At 38.9% G+C, this 20998-nt stretch overlaps 1 protein-coding gene across 8 annotated transcripts in view; it reads right to left on the bottom strand.

Annotated features, from left to right (window-relative positions):
* The window catches only part of LOC129774712 (tyrosine-protein phosphatase corkscrew), a 175821-nt gene that overhangs the window by 5341 nt on the left and 149482 nt on the right, over positions 1-20998 (bottom strand). For 5 of the 8 annotated variants that reach the window (XM_055778597.1, XM_055778600.1, XM_055778599.1 and 2 more), the window contains 6 exons: positions 13960-14222; positions 13409-13900; positions 13240-13330; positions 8008-8197; positions 6426-6575; positions 6110-6174 (listed from right to left, as the gene is read on the bottom strand). In XM_055778597.1, the coding sequence (XP_055634572.1) occupies positions 6110-6174; positions 6426-6575; positions 8008-8197; positions 13240-13330; positions 13409-13900; positions 13960-14222 (1251 nt within the window). The remainder of the gene's footprint in view (positions 1-6109; positions 6175-6425; positions 6576-8007; positions 8198-13239; positions 13331-13408; positions 13901-13959; positions 14223-20998) is intronic. The other 3 variants (XM_055778595.1, XM_055778596.1, XM_055778602.1) reach the window with 3 other exon arrangements.

Genomic DNA, 20998 nt, shown 5'->3' with positions numbered 1-20998 from the left:
GCGGATAACGGGAGTTGCAGGCTGTTTTCTTGGGGACAAATCGATCAATCGCATAGAGGATAACATTAGATAAAGACTGCGTGGCTACCTCTATATAAGTAATAATATTGTTTGTTTATTATTACTTATATAGAGGTAGCCACGCAGTCTTTATCTAATGTTATCCTCTATGCGATTGATCGATTTGTCCCCAAGAAAACAGCCTGCGATTCCATGATGAAGCTGACATTTCTCTTATACGTAACGGTTCAGGATTAGGACCTCTTACAACAGCTTGACATTCTGTAGATTTTTTGCACTTTTGTTCAACGTCCTTATCTATAGCTGGCCACTATAGAGCAGCTCGCAGTCTTCGCTTCATTTTATTACAACCTGGGTGTCCACTATGAGCCAATTCTAGAACTCTCTTCCGAAGACTCACAGGAACTACGATCTTGCTTTGTCGTAAAATCATTTGGTTTGCGCAACACAACTCGTTTTGAAATGGTAAACATGGTTTTAAATCGTCCATCCATTTTCCTGTGTTGATCGCTACACGAAGTAGCCTGGATTCTGGATCCTCTTCCGAGTGTTTGATCATTTCCGTCATCGTCACCGCTGTTGGTAGAGCACTTTCTACTATGGCACATAAATCCATGTCACATTCACGGTCGCAGCTGGGACTCTCGCACATTTGGGCAAGACGCGAGAGAGAATCGGCACTGATACGAGAGATATGAACTGATACGCTTATAAATTAAGTACCCACCGTTGTTGCCTTGCGTTTGGTGAAGAGTCTGTAGCGAAGATTCTCACCAGTGGTTTATGGTCGGTAACAACTGTAAATTCCTTGCCTAACAAGTACATCTGGAAACGGTTAACTCCCCAATATATTGCCATAGCTTCTTTATTCAATACAGAATATTTTCGCTCAGCCTTAGACAAGCTTTTACTAGCATAGTTTATAACGCGTTGCTTTCCGTTATCCGACTGGATCAAAACTGCTCCTAGTCCAGTGCCACTAGCATCAACAATTAGCGTCGTTTTACTGTTTGGATTGTAGAATCCAAGTTTTTTGGGATTGGAGAGTGCATTCTTTATTGTTTTGAAAGACTTATCCGTTTCTGTAGTCCATTGAAATCAGGTCCTTTCCGTATCATATCGCGTAGAGGGGTACTAATACTCGATAAGTTCGGGATAAACTTTCCTACATAATTGGCTAAGCCAAGAAAGCTACGCACTTCTTCTGCTGTCTTCGGACGACGGAAAGACTTTACTGTGCTGATCTTTTCCTGCATCGGTGAAATTCCATGAGCCGAGAGTTCATGCCCCATAAACGTGACTTTTGCTCGCTCGAACTGACACTTACGCTCATTAACTGTTAGTCCGTGATGCTTTTGTGTTTCATCGTCTACGATTTTCTGCAACGGGATGGGTAATCTTCGACAAGGTTGTTGTACAGGATGAATACTCCGATCTATGTTAATCCTCACTTGTAATTCCTTGATTTTCCAATTTTCATTGATTCCTGCTTCGAGATCCGCAATACGTCAGATTTAATCTGCAACACTCCAAGATCCGTCGAAGTTGTCTTGCTCAATAGAGTCGTGCCTCGTCCTTTAATAACATACACCTCTCGATGTATTGTCACTGATCCGTGCGTAATATCTGTCTTGAATACTCTTTTCACGTCCAGCTTATGATTTCCATATGCCACAAGCTTTTTCTTCGCCTCGACGCTTTCACAACTTACTTTGCAACCACGGTTTTTCAACATAGCATAGCCTTTTTCTTATTCGCCCCCACTGTTGCATTGCACTCTAGGTAGAGTTCGAACGACCGCTTCCATGCTTCCACCTTCTTCCTACGGTCGAAGAATCTCCTATCTCGAATGTCTGAATATTGTGATTCATTTTACACACATTCACTGGATGTCAGCATATGACCATAACCTCGTTTCGTCCTCTAATTTTGTTCGATACCGACCGTTCATAATTTTTTCGTTTTCCGCTTACCGAATTTACTTCCCTTCAACCGGATTATCGCGAAAAACGTTCGACACACCGCGTGATTCGTTTAATTTATCCCGAATTGTCGCCAATTTGTCGTGTTCAATTGAATTAAATAAAAGACACGCGTGTATTGATTAAGTACTTTTATTCTTCTGCCCTTTTCTTCTCATGACATTTCTCTCTCCCTACTCGATTGAAACAGTGTTCCCAAATAGCAACACAACAAACGGCATCGAAAGAAGTCGGTTTTGTATCGGATTGTCAATGCCGACGAAATATGGATGCTGTGTATGATGAGACCAGGAGTGTTTGGTGACAGATCGCTATCGACAATGAATGATAAATTGGATTGATGGAAAGGCGAAGATACGGTAAAGTAATGCTACGGCATGACAACGCACCGGCGCACATCGCTAATTCCTTGAAGGACTGGTTAACTGGAAAATGTTACAGCCATATTCTCCAGACCTGACCCTGTCGAATTATCACCTTTTTGCTTCAATGGAACACGCACTTGCAGAGCAGCACTTCGCCTAATATAAAGATGTCAAAAAGTAGGTCGGCGAAGGGTTTTCGTCGGAACAAATAAAAAGTTGTATTGGAAAGTAATCCACAATTTGACTGAGAGATGGGTGAATTCTGTCAAATCAAACGGGGAAACGGGGAACTATTTCGAGGTTCTCCTGAAAATTTTGTGTTTTCTTCCTCGAAAAAACCAGACAATTTCAACTCGCACAACTGGTAAGCTGTGCACAGAATGTTTTGTTGTGCGTTGCTCGCGTCATATGAAAAAGAAACAAACATCTGTCGATTTGTTATCACAATGTAGCGCACACGTCGTCGCTGTCCCGTTCGAACGAAAACGAAGCAAATCCTAACTCAACGAATGAATCTATGATTCCAATTCATGTTATATGCCTTTAACAAAATTCAGCATCTATTACCACAACGCAGACGCAAAAAAAATGCAAATAAGAAACGACGGACTAATGTTGGTCGTCCGTAGATATTCTTTTAGGATTCGACATTTCGGTTGAAACGGTTGAAAACAGAAACGTTCGAGAAAAGCATTCTTCTGTTAAACTTTTGTATGCCGCTGCTACCAATCGCACCCTAGCGATGATATTGTGAACTAATCCATTGTATCCATTGCCAAAATCTTTGAAAAATTACTTCACACATTGACTGCCATTGTTGAATCTCCATAGGTTCCCCACCGGTCATTTTTTCCCACACCAACAATACTTCTGAACCTGGTGGTAGCCGAGTTCACCGGTGAACTCATGGCCCACTGGGAACTAACTTCTGAGTTCACCGGAGAACTCATGGCAGTCAAAGTGTTGGAAATTTTCCAAATTCCACCTGAGATTATCACCCTTATTTTTGTAAACGGCCGTATCTGCTTTCGTCCAAACACTCTGATTCGAACACGTTCGGAGAAGGTATCATTGGTTTCGTTCCAACCTGGCTGAACGAATACACATTTGAATGTAAACACTATTGGCGTTACCTGATGTGTTTCGAAATTTCAAACCTATCTAGAGAAGTTGAATTGTCAAACAATAAATTCGCCGTCTACAAAATTAGCGCAGTCTATTAAAATTAATAGAGCAAAATTTATGCAATGAAACGATTGCGATGTGTGGTGATGATAGTGAAAGTGGAATACAGCTAGAATCCGATGAATGCATAGAAATTGAGATAAGTTCAGTTTGTATTAACGTGGAAACACACTAGACGGCTCTACCGCGCCATTTTTACAATGACAAGTCGCAGCAGGAGCTTGATGTAAAACACATTCAGCGGCTTTCGACGGTTTCACTATCTGTCATTATCATATGTTTGCAAGACGAGTCTATGGTACAAGGTACAAATGTTTGGACAGTAAGCAGAATAGAGGGGCGGTATATAAAGACAGAATGATGGAAAACGGAGGAGGGGATGTTTACCTGAGCGAGAGGGAGAAAGAACTTGATCACAAATGTCTGAAATATTGCATTTCTCGACAATTTGGATGGAATACGATTATCCGCAGCTACATGACCGCAGAGTGGATTTCACGCATTGGCTCTCCTGAGAGTACATTTATTATTGCCTTGCTTTATTTTCACCTTTCAAAAGCGCATAAACACTAACGCTCCGCGGCGGTCTGTCATTGCAAAATCCGCGCGGGAGAGCCGTCCAGTGTGTTCGTACGTAGTGATCCCCGATTTTTGAAATTAATCGTTCATCCACTAATCGAATACTTTTGAGCAGTTTCTTATTCGATACGATTAATCGATCCAAATAATCGATTAATCGATTAATCGTCACACTGAGAGAAATAATTAGTTAGACTAATATTTTTCATTTATTAGAAAGCCATCTGGAATCAAAAAAGTGTTCATTACGCCTGAAAATCAATTATTATTTTTTACGCTCCCCTAAACTCGTAAACGAAGCTCATCTCGCATCGACGACATTGAACTTCTTTTAGGAGTTTAGGAGAGCGTCAAAGATAATTATTGATTTTCAGGATAAAACTGCAGCGGCTGTACGGTTTTTTTGCTCTGGGTTTGAATCGATTAATCGATGTAAATTATTCGTTCGCTTCGATTATTGGTTGTGCAGTATTCGTTCGATTAATAATCGATTTCTGTAGGAAGTATTCGATTAATCGATTAATCCTACCATTGAAACCTTGGTCCAGCTGTACCTTGCAGTAATTGTCGGTCGCTAGTTTCAAGCTTCCGGTGCTGTTCCAGGAGTGTAAAAATACGGTGTTCGTGCGAACACGACTATTTTTCCGTGAGTTTCTCGAGAAGGTTTCGCAGCTGATTGGAGTTATTCTATTTACTGCCTCGAAGCGAATGTATGCCGATAAGCTTCTCAATCTGCTTGATCCTGAACGACGGTTGATACAGTAAGTTGTACTTTTGTTCATTCAATTATTCAACATAACAAAATTTACTAACTACTGAAATTCGTAGGTATCGTTTATTTCGTGAAAACTATGTGCTAGTCAATGGCAACTCGCTAAAGCTCGGCAGGACCTAATTAAAGGATGGTCTCATATGTAATAATAATCGTCCATACAAACGGAATAGAAATTTCTGCATTACTCGAGAATTAATCAAGCAAACGAAACCAGGTATATGGAGGTTTTAGGGCGCAATAAATGTTTTGACGGTGGTTAGACACTCCACCACCTCTCTAAAGGGGGGCTGCCATATAAATGAAAGACGAATTTCTGCATTACTCGAGAACTGGTCAAGCAAACGAAACCAAATTTGGAATGTGGTGGTTTCAGGTGGAGGTTTTATGGGGAAGAAACACTTCTAAGGTGGTTCGACACTCCTTCCCCCCTCTCTTAGGGTGGGCTGTCATACAAATGAAAAACAAATTTCTGCATAACTCGAAAACTAATCAAGCAAATGGAGCCAAATTTGGCATGTGAGAAAACGTGAATGTTTGAAGGTATTGATAACAAAAAACAAATTTTGGGCGGGACGAAGTTTGCCGGATCAGCTAGTGTTTTATAAACACGTACGGATCGAAAGTTTACCACGCAACATGCTAATGTTGATCATCGTTGGATTCCTGCAATATTATGCGTTTTAATAGCCGCAAAGTACATGGATTAATACAAATTGAACCTACCTCAATTTCCATGTATTCATCGGATTCCAGCTGCATTCCACTTTCACTTTCATCACCACACATCACAATCGTTTCGTTGTATTAATTTTGCTCCATTAATTTTAATAGAATGTGATAATTTTGTAGGCGTCGACATTTTTGTTTACTGTATTTTGACAATTTAACTGCTCTAGATAGGAAATTTCGATACACATCAGGTAACACCAACAGTGTTTACATTCAAATGTGTATTCGTTCGGCCGGGTTCGAACGAAACCAATGATACCTTCTCCGTAGTGTTGAATCAGAGCGTTCGAACGAAAGCAAATACGGCCGCTAACAAGAATAAGGGTGACAGTTCAAAACTTCTAATAAAATTAGGCGAACCAGTCCAGGAGGCGAAAGCCTATCAGATAAAGAATTTTAAAAAAACAATGAAATTCGTCCTCAGACAACCGTTTAATTTCCGGCGTGAAATGGTCTCACGCTACGAGACTTACCTGATGAAGGGTTATTCATGTCAGTCACAGCCCTCGGTAATGGTAATTGTGAGTCAGATGTCGACCTATGGTTACCCAGAAAGACACAGGAAGATGGAAGAAGAAAAATCGTTAATACAAAAAAATGTCAACTCAAAGAAACAAACAAAAATTTGTGTTAGTCCGATTAGCGTTATGACACCTTGCGAAGGCGTTAGTGCGTTAGTTGCGAGCAGCCACGAGGTAACGCAGATCAGGCATTATCGACAGGATCCCATTTCCGACGTATCAGACTAACCTATTACCGGTAATTGCTGTGGTGTTCTGTGGTACGTACCGCAAATTTACAAATTTAGTATTATACAAGTACCTAGTGGTGTGGTTATGCGAGCGAATATTTTGCAAATCTTGCCTAGTGTTTAAGCTATGTGTCGACAGTGATGCCGGCAGAGGCGTTCGCTGCAGATCATTGTTATCACATGCATATCTGAATGGTGAAGAAAAAAAGAAAGAGAATGGAGAGCGAGGTGAAAACAAACCCACACACGCGCACTCGTAACACAAAAGGAGAGTGGTGGTAACGAATGTGAATACAGAGCCAAAAATAAAACCCAAAAAAATCTATTGCGAATGTGCGTGTGAATCTTGAACTCGAAGTGCTGCCATCTGGTGACATCATCCGTGATCCATCAGCGCTTGGGATAAGAGCCCGAAAGTATACGCTATTCGTTCACAGCCTTTCCTCGCAGCAGTCGGATCACGATGATTTACGCTCAAACCGGTAACTGACGGTGGGATTACTCGTCTACAAGCTGGCGCCATTTTACACTATACTAACCGCTGTGTGAACAAGTTAGTCACAAAACACACGTGTTCAGGCAGAAGAACCAATGCAACGCATCAGGCAATTAGTCAATTATGGTGGATTGTGTTAAAAGCTAAGAACCAACCGAGCGAAACCAAACTCATTACGCTACCAGAGGAGGCCAACGGACCATTTTTTTTCAAGGTCATGGCACTTAGCACATATCTGCGACGAATCGAGAATTATTAAAAAAAATTCTACATAGCCTATAGACAATCTTTGTTGTGTAAATGATTATGTTGTCACAATATAAACAGTTTGCTTTGTGGTTCACTGTTCTCATTAACATTCATAGGAGAACTACGCTGTCCGAAGCACGACCAGCGCGTCGTGACCAGAATTTTTGTTCGTACGAGTAGGTTCTTGAAAAACAAAGCACACGCAAGACGGAAAGTATTTTTATTTTTAATATTCCATTTTTTTTTCTTTTTTCTTTTATTTAGCTTTCGAAGCCTTTGTGTGGAGCTGCCTCCATTAATAGTAATATCACAAAATGGTTGGTTCTTAACAATTATTGAATGACTGATGGCCGGTTCTATTCATATTATTATGCATTGCACGGTTTTCTGCCAATTGCTTATTGTTGTTACAATCCTTAATTTAGTTTTTTCCGAATACTTTCTCCGAAGTAAGCCAAAATACAAAAGATATTTACATGATGCAGTGCAGGTATCCTGGAACGCGAGGAGTTAAAAAAACAGATAATCGTTAATTGAAGAAACAAGACATAGATTTTTTAATAAACTCATCTGATGTTTTGCGCATTGCATTTATTAGCTACTACACAGTAGTACTCTTATACTTTCTAATGCTTTTATTCTGAGCTATCATCACTTTTTATCCCTCCGAACGCGTTCCAGCGCACATGGTTAAAAGAAACACACACACGCAAACTAAAAAAAATGGAGAGGGGGCTGCCAATTCCCACAACAAAATGAGCTAAAAGTTGAAAACCAAAACTTGGCCCTTCCGCTGGAGGAACGGATGGGTGGTGGTGGTGGTGGTGGATGGATGTATTGATTGTGGGACTCAAACGTAGATCTCGTCGACGTACTTGATGTTGGTGTACTCCCGGCCAACCTGGAGGCTCTGCTGTTCAGCCCGTTTGCGCATGCACACCGTCTGGATGTAGTGCTGAACGGCGTAGTACACGAACTTGTACTGTGCCTCGGTCTGGACCATGCCGGAGCGCTGCGAGCGCACCATCTGGATCGTTCGCTGGATGTCGATCTCGCACTCGAGCCCTGTAAAGATGGGATTAGAGTTTAGGGCGTGTATTTTAATTAAACTTATTCTACGACAGTTTTCATGGGTATCAAACCCTGAGAATGTTGTAAGAGCCACTATTTTCGTCAGAGGCACGACAACAAAATGCATGCAACAGCTTTGTAAATTGGGCCACTACCCCTCGAGTCGCCGAGAAAGTGATTTTAGAAGCACGGTACTAAGGGTAACCATGTACAAATCTTTGAACACAAATCAACCTTCAAGTTATTGTATGAGGAGTTCTCACAACGTATTCTCCAGGGAGATAGAAACTCTAGAAAATATAAAATCTAATTTTTAGAGTGAGAGAAAGAAAAGCATTCCCTTCTTACTTTTGAGCTCCATCCTTAGGGTGGGTTTAGACTAGTGATATATTCATATGAAGAAATATGATGAGATTTATAGAAATCGGATCAACCGTTTACACTAGCGTGAACTTCTATAATGAATATATTCATATCTTCGGTGAATTTATTCACCTGAAGTAGAACTGCATCCAACTTTAGTAATTTCTCACCAGTGCTGCTGGTGCAGCTGCTGAATTTATTCAAGTTATATATATCTCGAATAAGTTTATCATATTTATTCTCACCCGTTTACACCTATTTTCACGTGAATAAATCCATCTATAGCTATAGATCTCCCTAATGTAAACCCGCCATTAGAGAGGGGGACACGATTTCGAATGTCATCTTATGACAACTATAGAGAACTATAGTCCCTCTGTTCGTCTTCAGAACACAGTGATTCAAGCCATCACACGGCACTCGCGGTACAGAAGTGAGGGAATTTTTTTTCCAGTGGATTAACAGTAATAATTGGCTGCTCGTCTCGTATAAACGTGAAAGATAAAATTTTCTACTAGACAGCTACAAGCGGTTTTATGATAGATTGGCTGATCTATTTGTCATAGATGTACACAAGTGAAGTGAAAACTAGCCATATTTTTCAGTATCGTTTCGATATAACCGAAAACACAAGCCATGCGACTGAAAATATGAATAGAATTTATGGTCTTGTAACGGCCAACCTAAAATGTCAATAAAATAACCGAAATCATTGAGTTCGACAGTCGTATAAGAAACATAATAAAAACATTTTTGGAGTTAATGACTTAAAACGAAAAACTTACGTCAACGTCAAACGAAGACGATCGTATTCAAAAGCGGTGAGCTGATGTAAACCGTGACAACGGTAGAACTGACGGTGAGAAACGTTTTGCCCTGTGTTCGATTGAATTGGCAGGGAACCTATGCTATGAGCTGATATCCCACGATAAAACTTTCAATTCGGATCTGTTACACAATTGGAAGGAAACGATCGACCAACAGCCGCCAGTTTTGGCCAATGAAAGAGGAATCGTGGGTTCTGATGGCACACTATGAAACCCTAGGCCACACATAACGATAGTGACTCAACAGCGACAGATTCTCCGGGAACTTTTTGGGAAGCTCTTATGCATCCACCTCGAAGTCTCACACCAAGTGACTACCTCCTGTGCCTGTATATGGCGAATGAGTTTACTGACGATAAAAATCGAAAATGGAAATGGGAAACGCCGCCGGAGGAATCCTTTGCAACTCGTCTGTGGACTGCAGTTCGCGTAAAAAGTCAGAAAATTAGAAGCGCCTTTTTTTCGTTTAAAGCAAAACATATGGCTTGACTATCTTGACAAAGGGATTCGTCGAACTAATCCAAAAACTCTCTCGAAATCCATGAAATTCTCTATACTTTGATGAGGTTAGAACAAGTGTGTTCGGTTTCATTAATTTCTGCTGTCGTCCGATTTGAAATTGGAAAGCAGAAGCTTCCTTTGACTATCGGAATTGCTCATATGCTATTCATTTCCATCGTCAATAGACACTCGCAACTATTCAAAAGGGCATGATTTCAAAAACAAAAATAATTGGAGAATTGTAAGTTAGAAAAACATGTAAGAAATAATTAAAGATTTTCGACGCTTATGACTATTTCTAGATAGATAACAAAGAAAAATCTATCACAGTAAAGAAAATTATACTTTTCATAGATAAAAAATCGAATAATTGCAAAATTTCAAGCATTTTCTAAACGCGCTAAATCTACCAGAATTGAATTATTGTGAAATAAAAATTCTTATTTCGTGTCGCCTTTTTCGCGCCGTTTATTCATCCTGTTGAATAACCCTCATTTTGAGACACTGAAATGAGCCCGATAACGAAATATATGATAACGAATGATTTAATGCATTTTCTATCACAGAAATAATTTTGATACGACAAAATTGCATACGCAAAAACATCATCCGGCGTAGCCTGAATGGATACGCTTGATAGATTGGCCTTTTCCAAGGCTAGAGTTGAATGAACTGTGTAGTTTGCAGTAGCTCTATTGTAGGAAAAATCGATCATCAACATGTCAATTACGAATGGGTGATCATTAACGTTAGCAACATGAAGGCGACGGTAGCGAGGGGGTTTTAGAATAAGTTTTCTAAATGTCCTTTTTCAGATCTAGAGACGAATGGTTTGCAAAAGTTTTAGGTTTCTATAATTGAACCTTTTCTTTTTATCTGTCTTACTCTCTCTCTCTCTCTTCATCGCTCTCTCTCTCTCTCTCTCTCTCTCTCTCTCTTCATCTCTCTCTCTCTTCATCTCTCTCTCTCTTCATCTCTCTCTCTCTCTTCATCTCTTTCTCTCTTTCATCTCTCTCTCTCTTCATCTCTCTCTCTCTTCATCTCTCTCTCTCTTCATCTCTTTCTCTCTCTCTCTCTGTCTCTCTCTCTCTTTCTCTTCATCTCTTTCTCTCTCTCTCTCTGTCTCTCTCTCTCTTTCTCTCTCTCTCTGTCTCTCTCTCTATCTTTCTTTCTCTCTCTCTATCTTTCTTTCTTTCTCTCTCTCTCTCTCTCTCTCTTTATCTCTCTCTCTGTCTCTCTCTATCTTTCTATCTCTCTATCTTTCTCTCTTTAACTTTCTGTCTATCTATCTTTCTCTCTCGCTATCTTTCATTCTTTATTTCTCTCTATTTCCCTTTCTTCCAATCTTTTTTTCTCTCCCTAGCCGCTAGATGTTGGATGTTGGTATTCCTACACCAATATCAGAACTTTATTCAGTGCCATGAATTGAACTTTATATGGTCGAATAGATGAATGTTTACAGTCATTGATAAAAAAATATGTAGTATTTTTTTGGAAAGATCAACTACTTGCAGAAAAATCTAGGAGTCCTGAAGACCATGAACGCTGCTTTGTACGTTACCATATCCTCGCTGAACAATCTTTCGACGGTAAAATGGTTTGTTTTGAAAATGGCGTGCAGGACGGAAACCGATTTTGATATTGAACCCTCAAATTAAAAATCCAGCGTCAGGTACTAAAATCGCTACGCGAAATCGCTTAAAGTGGCTAAATCGACCGTGTACTGATGTGCTGAAACGTTTCCGTGAACGTACATCTGTTGTTCGGAAGATCAGAGGACGCGTTGTAGTGGAAGTCAGGATCGGAAGCTGAGGTTGAAGCTACTGAGAACAATTAAGGCAACCCCGGGACTCTCGGACTACGACATCGTCAAAAACACAACTCTAACCAATGTACCTTCCGGAGAATTCGTATGCGAGAAGGTTATCTCGTAATTTTCGTCCTTGCAAGCTACCAAACATGACGGCCGCAGCAAAATCTGGTGGCCAAAAGACGCACTCGAAACAACAAGGTTTTGAGTGACTGTGAACCAGAAACCAAGGTTCTCGTCCCAAACAAGCCAATGGACTCAAAAATGTATAGGGAAGAGTGCCTGCAGAAACGTCTCCTTCCGTTCGAAGGTTTGGTGAAGTTTTGCCATATTTGGCAAGCTGCCACTACAGTCTAGACGTGTTTCAATGGTACCGTAACAATTGGGTCAATTACAATGAAAAAGACCTCAATCCTCCCAATTGTCCCCAATCCGCCCAATCGTAAAATTTGGACCATTGTCAAGCGGAAATTGAAAAAGGATAACGCGTCAGTGCAAGCTCTGTACTATGCTTGTTTCGTGCATATTCTGAGGCGAGAAACGTTGCACGTTCGTTCAATACGGTAGCAAAATAGAAAATCGGTTGGCCAGGCCGAGCACAATACATAAAACGACATGTGGCATCTGCGGACCAATCATGACTGAGATGGATTTTCGAACAGATACCAATATTTATAGATTTTTGTGACATTTTCCAGTATTAGACAAGAATGGCTACATCCAATCTTCGGATCTAAATCTTCCGAATTGCTTTTTTAGGACATCTTGCAGGCCATGGCCAGTACTGAAAGCTATCCACTGGAAAAAAGAAGTTTCCTCAGTAACATATTGGCTGTAGCCTTTTTGTGGGGTGAAATTCGCGTAAAAACCCGACACTTGTCTTTACTTTATTTATTCAAAACAAAAGAATATAACCTTTTCAGTTAGTATTGTCAAGATTCACCTGATGTCATAACGGACTTATCCGGGCTTATCCAATCTAGTGATATGCTTTAAACGATTAAAAAAGTCATGAGGTTTTAAAACCTCTAAAATCTCCCATATCCATGTTCAAGAAAAAATGGAGTATCGTGACTCCATAATTGGAAAAAATGTAGTATTGATACATTTCAGCTACACAACCAAAACACGAGGCTCGAAGCCGTCAACGCGAATTGAAAAGACGCTCTTCTCAACCTGTTTACCTAAGTAGAACGAAATGCTGTACCATAAAAAGCCTGCCACCATAAAATGAGTACTTTAGAGCAAGTACTTAAATGTGCACTTAAAATAGATATTGCTAAGCTATTGACAATTTCAATTTAGAAAGTCCAGTTATAAGCACAAGGTTTCGCATGGTATTGACTGTCATTCGAATACGATTCAATAGGTTTATGAAAACGCTTCAACTTTATCAAAATAAAGTGGAACTAACGCCATAATATACAACGAAATAGATGTGACAACCAAAATGATATTTCATATTTTTCAATAAAGGTTTGATTCACATTCAACAAATTCAGATTTTTTGAATTTCAAATCATTTCAAATATTACCTTCTCTATCGATCTGGTCGAGAATCATGTCAATCACAATAAATGTTCCGGTGCGTCCGATTCCAGCCGAGCAGTGCACACAAATGGGCCCCTGGATTTTAGCAATGAAAAATGTTATCAATGTGACCGTTTTCTCCTTTTTTGCTTGCTCGAAGCTTCACTCCCTTACCGGGTTCGACTGTTCCAGCCGCAGCAGCTCCTGGCGCGCATTGACATCCTGCAGAAAGTTCAGCACGCAGCCCGGATCCGATGGTACACCGTGATCGGGCCACACCTGGAAGTGGTACTGGTAGATCTTGCGCTCCTCCTTCCCTCGCCACGACAGTAGAAACTCCCGCAGGGTGTAATCCGCCGTGCTGGTTTCACTCAGACAGCTAACTCTCGCCTGGCCCCACTCCTTGGTCTGCTCCGGATCGGGCCAGTACTTCTCGCACTTCTTCTTGCCCCGCTCGATCTCTTTGGTGGTCATCACTATCACGCGTGTGTTCTCCTGCCAGATCATGTTCCAGAAGTCCTGTATCGTGTTCGCCAGACAGCCCTGTGTGGCGATGTATGTTTTCACGAAATCCTTCTCCTGGTGCCCCAGCACCTTCGGTGGGCTCTGGGCTTGGACCTGTATCGGCAAACGGGACGTAATCGATTCGTTCCGCTTGTGCTTGGACTGGAATGCCAAAAAAAAAATCATTGATGTAATCTGGGTTGCGGGATGCGCAATCAAACCTCATTCGTCTTCATGGAACACTGGGAGCAGGCTTTGTTCAACAGTTGACAGCTCTGACAGTTCTTCGTCGGCTGCTGGTTGATGCTGGCATAGGTTGTCGCACCGCTGTTGGTGTAACTGTTGGTCGGTGGCGACAGATTCTCCGACAGAAAGTTGAAGTCATGCTCCAGATCTGTTGGCTGTCGGATGTAGTTGGCATTGATGTACTCCGCGCCGGGGATGGTGGTATCCACATCCAGCAGCTTTACGCGTGTGTGGTCAACTAGAATTCAATGAATAGAAAAAAACACCGATTGTAATTGATTATCATTGCATGCGCGAACTAGGAAATGATCATTATTATCATTGTCATCGTGCACATTGTTGCTGCAGAGTCGAGACAGTAGCGGTCAGCTCTTGAATAGCTTATCAGAAGTAGGATGGACACGTTGGAGGCGTTAGAGTGGACTCGGCTTGCCACAGAAACACTTTGGCGTGTGCTAACTGAATTCTAAGAACCACAACGACCGCCACAGCGTAAATATTTTTTTTACCATTGGAATGCTATGGAGGCGCGGTGAGCGTGAATAGAGCGAATCGAGAGAAAACAAACAAACGAATATAAAAATGGAAATAAAAATTAATGCACAGATCGCTGGTTGGTTCGTCGCGAGAAATGTCACTTCCGCAAAAGTGCTGCGCACGAGGTAGCCTGCCAGACGATGGCTGGTTTTGACGTAGGACTACGTCTTTCATTTCTATACCGGGGTGTAAAATCAAAGTTTCGAAAACGAAAGCGTTACGCCGGAGACCGAGATTTTGAGCGTTAATAGCTCCTAAACAACTGAACGAAATGGTATGATAAACACTTCATTCGAAAGATAAAATGTCTACGCGTTATATACTTGTTACTTTTTGATCCAAAAACTTGTTTCAATAGTCTTAAAATTGCTTTCAAAACAGGCTATTGAAATCACCAATAGGTATATAAGCGAGCGGCGCTCGGAAATCCACTCAGTTCTAATTGAACAGCGATTGGAGCATGTTGTCGCTGTTGCGGTGAAGCTCTTTATTTATCATGAAAGCGCGGATGAACGGTGTCACCAAGAGCCTGTTTGTGCACCCTAGGCCAGAAGGGAATCTATCAGGAGGAGAGTGATGCCACAAACGGTTCCCTGGGAAGACATCGCTATACACACATACACGCGCGGCTATTAACAGGTGGTTATCGAGTTGGCATTAACCACTGGTGGGCTTCCAGTATCGAGGAAAATGTGGAAATATCTAATCGTTACTGAAAATAATCTGCCAGTTCCTTTGGGAATTTTCAAAATATATTCATGTGAAAGAGTTTAATTGAATGTTTTCTATCCATGTAACACTGTGACCAAATATGTTTCAATCAAGTGCTATTAACAGGTGGTTATTGAGTTGGTATTAACCACTGGTGGGCTTCCAGTATCGAGGAAAATGTGGAAATATCTAATCGTTACTGAAAATAATCTGCCAGTTCCTTTGGGAATTTTCAAAATATATTCATGTGAAAGAGTTTAATTGAATGTTTTCTATCCATGTAACACTGTGACCAAATACATTTGGTTTTGTGGTTTTTCAATCAATCGCAATTAACAGGATAGCTTCAGAAGATTATTCTTCCCCATCAGTAGGATATTTCCGTATCCAATATTGTATGCGCGCGCAATCGATTATTGCTCAGTCACCGAAAGTTCTGAGCTCAGAGAGTTCATTCCCCTCTAGTTTGCCTTCCAAATTGCCATCGTAAACCACACCTTCTCTCGATTCAATCACACACAAAAAGCATACTTAAGCGATATTCTGGTGGTGAGACACATTCATTTTTCGTGAGGACATCGACAAGACAACATCGTTGCCTAACGTGCTGGAGGAGGTGGACGGCGAAGGATCGACACATACACGCGCAGAACTCTTTCCGTTAGGATGCCATTCAGCATCGAGAAAGTTCCGGAAAGATCTAATCATTGCTGGAAAATAATCTGCCAGTTCCTTTGGGAATTTTCAAAATATATTCATGTGAAATAGTTTAATTGAATGTTTTCTATCCATGTAACACAGTGACCAAATATATTTCAATCAAGTGCTATTAACAGGTGGTTATCGAGTTGGCATTAATCACTGGTGGGCTTCCAGTATCGAGGAAAATGTGGAAATATCTAATCGTTACTGAAAATAATCTGCCAGTTCCTTTGGGAATTTTCAAAATATATTCATGTGAAAGAGTTTAATTGAATGTTTTCTATCCATGTAACACTGTGACCAAATACATTTGGTTTTGTGGTTTTTCAATCAATCGCAATTAACAGGATAGCTTCAGAAGATTATTCTTCCCCATCAGTAGGATATTTCCGTATTCAATATTGTATGCGCCCGCAATCGATTATTGCTCAGTCGCCGAAATTTCTTTCTTTCTTTCTTTGTTTTTAAGAGGCTTTAAACTTTGCAGTTCATTCGCCTCTAGCCCAGTGAAGAGCCACAATAAAACCAGCCCAGAGGGGACTGGCGAAAGGGAAACCAAAAAAATCACTCATCAGATCTGTCCGCTCGACTCTCGGTTAAAGAAGAAGGTAGGAAGGGATCCTATGCTTCATAAGATATTTAATATATGCTGTAAAGAAAAGTAAATATTTACTGATCCGAGGACCAAAGCAGTAACGAAGCACAAGTGACCCAGTGAAAGGCGTGTTCCAAAAACAAAATTCATTCAGAATGAATTCAGATTCAACTTCAAACAAATGATCTCTAAATCAACGATAGTCCTACGTCACCCTTGCGGTTATACCATAGATATAACCCACTTCCTGTTTTTTTATGTGGGCTAACGATACGCCATGTCTAGCGGATCAACATCATATTGTGGCGATCGAAGATCGAGTGGCGCGGGGGCAGTCACGATATCTTTGAAATGGTTTTATCGGTTTTTTTTAAGTTCTAAGCTAACAACAGCCTGCTTTGTGTTTATGTTTTTATCAGATTGGAACGATGGAACGAATTTTGAGGATGAAATTTTTTAACTAGATTTTATTTGAGTGAATTTTTATGGTCATCCAACTATCAGGTCGTTAACGCATTTTAAATAAGCGAATAATTTCCGCTCTATGTCATACTAAATTTGAGTTCCTTGTATCCAAAACGATTGTTACGCAAATTATTTAGTTGAAATGAACGATTAATTTTCCTCGATTAATCATTAACATATCTAAAATTCAAACTGAAAAGTAGAACCTCTAAAGTTTGTGTTTCGGTAAATTGTTTTATTGAATTACAATTCGGTCGGAAAAGATTTGAATGATCTTCTTCATTTCAAAACTGGTATCTGAAATCCACAATCTCGATCTTCTAGAATTTTTGAAGCCAGTTCTCTGGAGTTCGGCTACCAAAAACTATCACATATTTGTGAAGGTTCCCGGAAAAAAATCGCTCCAGAAAACAACTGCAACAGAAACAACCGCTCAGAAAAAGTGTAAGGTCACAACTGCCCTACTATGCACGGTTGACGTAACCACCAACTCTCTCAGTGTTGGGAAAATGCGCTTTTCTTGTTTTTAGCTGAATAATTATGACTATGAAAAAAATATAAAATAATCTGTCCATTCCATAAATATTAACTGTCAAAAGTGGGCCGGATGGATTTCATGAGCTTTTGTTATTTTAACTCAATTGAAAAACGCATTACGTCAGTTTATGCGAACAATGTGATGGTTGAACGTTTATTCGCAATCTTGACGTAAACTAGTATGTTGCTGTTTTATCTCCGAAATTTGACAGTCTCAGCGATTGCAGGAAGGAAACGGATTTGTTAGAAAATGTCTGCAATATCCAGAAGAGCAGAAACTGAGAATGATACGGATTTTCCAACCGCGTGTCAACTTGTTAATCCGATTCGATGCTCGATGTCAGGTATGCCTTGTTCTGGTTCTAAGCGACCTGGTTCTTCTAGTCGGTAGCGGAATAACGTAAGCGTCAAGAAAAGAGGGTCGCCAAACAAAGGTCCATTTTGAAGAAACCGTCGATGCAAAGTTATTTTCTACGATAAAATTGGACGTGAGCGGAGATCCGAGATCAATTCTTGTTTTTGGGGATTATCGATAACGGAACAAAACTGGAAAGGGCCCTGTTCGAGCATTCATGTGGAACGAAACAATTGCTGAATGAAAAGCCAAATCATGATGAACGATATTTTGTGGCTCCTCGATTGCGCAGGACAGAACTGGAAATGAACTCTGTTAGTCTTGCTTTCTTACCTATCAATTCTTCAGCAATCGAAATTCATTGAATTACTTCGAAATATTTGGAGGCGGAACACACTTATATGTCAGTTGATTCATTCCACGCATCAGTAGAACGAATTATGAAGCATGATTCTCGTAGAACGGTTCATAGCTTTCAAGAATTTTCTTGGGTGTGTTAAAAACTCCGTCATCGGACGACCACCTTCGACCTTCCGACGTTCAGGGAACACAGGATACGATATACCGTACTGACAGGTACATTTTCTTCCTTAAAATGTGCCACCGTGAACTTTTTTCCTTGCTGGAAATGCGTTTCGTAGAACCGTACAATGCGTTCGCGGAGCACGTGCTGTTTCGACACCATTTTTGCTTTGACTAAATTCAAACTAGCAAAACCAAACACGCCTACTGTTTCTAGGGAGCCCAAAGAGCAATTTTCTTGGAGAAAGAAAATTTTACGCTCTTAATTCGAGTTACTGAAAGGTATTGAAAAAATTCTCATTTTTTATTTAACACCCGTTAACTAACCAGTGGAACCCAGGTTTGCGTGCGAGAGACCGCTGCCTCCGACGTCGGGTCGGTGGTCGACTTCGTTAAATGGAAACTTCGCCCCCATTACATTGACGTTAGAATAGATTCCGAAAAACGGAAACGAAAAAAAATATTTTAATAGAAATTTAATAGAAAATAGATTGAACATGCTGAATCCAAAATTTAAAATCTAAAAGGATCTTTAAGACTCATAATCAATATATCTCTTCAGAGGATCAAGAAAGATTCTAGAGAATCAAGAGATTCAAAAGATTCAAAAGATGCAAAAGATTCAAAAGCTGCAAAAGATTCAAAAGATTTAAAAGATTTAAAAGATTCAAAAGATTCAAAAGATTCTAAAAATTCAAAAGATTCAATAGATTCAATTTGAGAATTTGTGAAAAAAAATTCAAGAATATAAAAAAATCAAAATTCAATTCAAAATGTTCCTGCATAAGATTCAAAAGATTTAACAGATTAAGAAGATTCCAAAGATTTCAAAGATTCAAAAGATTCCAAAAATTCAAAAGATTTAAGAGATTCAAAAGATTCAGAAGATTCAAAAGGTTCATAAGATGCAAAAGACTCAAAAAATTCAAAAGATTCAAAAGAAGCAAAAGATGCAAAACAATCAAAAGATTCGAAGGTCCAAAACACTTAGAAGATTTGAAAGATTCAAAGATTAAAAAGATTAAAGAGATTTAAAAGATTCAAATGATTTGATAAACTCAAAAGATTCGAAACATTCAAAAGATTCAAAAGATCTAAAAGATTCAAAAGATTTAAAAGATTCCAAAGATTCAAAAGATTCAAAAGATTCAAAAGATGCAAAAGATTCAAAAGATTTAAAAGATTTAAAAGATTCAAAAGATTCAAAAGATTCAAAAGAATCAAAAGATTCAAAAGATTCAAAAGATTCAAAAGATTCAATAGATTCAAAGGATTCAAAATATTCAAAAAGATGCATAAGTTTCGAGAGATTCCATAGATCCAAAAAATTCAAAGGCTCAAAACATTTGAAAGATTTAAAAAATCTAAGGATTCAAAAGATTCGAAAGATACCAAAGATTAAAAAGATTCAAAGATTCAAAAGATTCAAAAGATTCAAAAGATGCAAAAGATTCAAAAGCTGCAAAAGATTCAAAAGATTTAAAAGATTTAAAAGATTCAAAAGATTCAAAAGATTCTAAAAATTCAAAAGATTCAATAGATTCAATTTGAGAATTTGTGAAAAAAAATTCAAGAATATAAAAAATTCAAAATTCAATTCAAAATTTTCCTGCATATGATTCAAAAGATTTAACAGATTAAGAAGATTCCAAAGATTTCAAAGATTCAAAAGTTTCCAAAAATTCAAAAGATTTAAGAGATTCAAAAGATTCAGAAGATTCAAAAGGTTCATAAGATATAAAAGACTCAAAAAATTCAAAAGATTCAAAAGAAGCAAAAGATGCAAAACAATCAAAAGATTCGAAGGTCCAAAACACTTAGAAGATTTGAAAGATTCAAAGATTAAAAAGATTAAAGAGATTTAAAAGATTCAAATGATTTGATAAACTCAAAAGATTCGAAACATTCAAAAGATTCAAAAGATCTAAAAGATTCAAAAGATTTAAAAGATTCCAAAGATTCAAAAGATTCAAAAGATTCAAAAGATTCAAAAGATGCAAAAGATTCAAAAGATTTAAAAGATTTAAAAGATTCAAAAGATGCAAAAGTTTAAAAAGATTCAAAGATTCAAAAGATCCAAAAGATTCAAAAGATTCAAAAGATTTAAAAGATTCAAAAGATTCAAAAGATTCAAAAGATTCAAAAGAATCAAAAGATTCAAAAGATTCAATAGATTCAAAGGATTCAAAAGATTCAAAAAGATGCATAAGTTTCGAGAGATTCCATAGATCCAAAAAATTCAAAGGCTCAAAACATTTGAAAGATTTAAAAAATCTAAGGATTCAAAAGATTCAAAAGATTCGAAAGATACCAAAGATTAAAAAGATTCAAAGATTCAAAAGATTCAAAAGAATCAAAAGATTCAAAGATTCAAAGATTCAAAAGATTCAAAAGATTCAAAAGATTCAAAAGAATCAAAAGATTTAAAAGATTCAAAAGATTCAAAAGAATCAAAACATTCAAAAGATTCAAAAAATTCAAAAGATTTAAAAGATTCAAAAGACTCAAAAGATTCATAAGATTCGAAAGATTCAAAAGATTCAAAAGATTCAAAAGATTCAAAATATTCAAAAGATTCAAAAGATTCAAA

Source organism: Toxorhynchites rutilus, chromosome 3 (genome assembly GCF_029784135.1).
Source record: "Toxorhynchites rutilus septentrionalis strain SRP chromosome 3, ASM2978413v1, whole genome shotgun sequence".
Classification (NCBI taxonomy): domain Eukaryota; kingdom Metazoa; phylum Arthropoda; class Insecta; order Diptera; family Culicidae; genus Toxorhynchites; species Toxorhynchites rutilus.
Note: the sequence above shows the minus strand (reverse complement) of the source record. Positions and strands in the feature narration are given on the sequence as shown.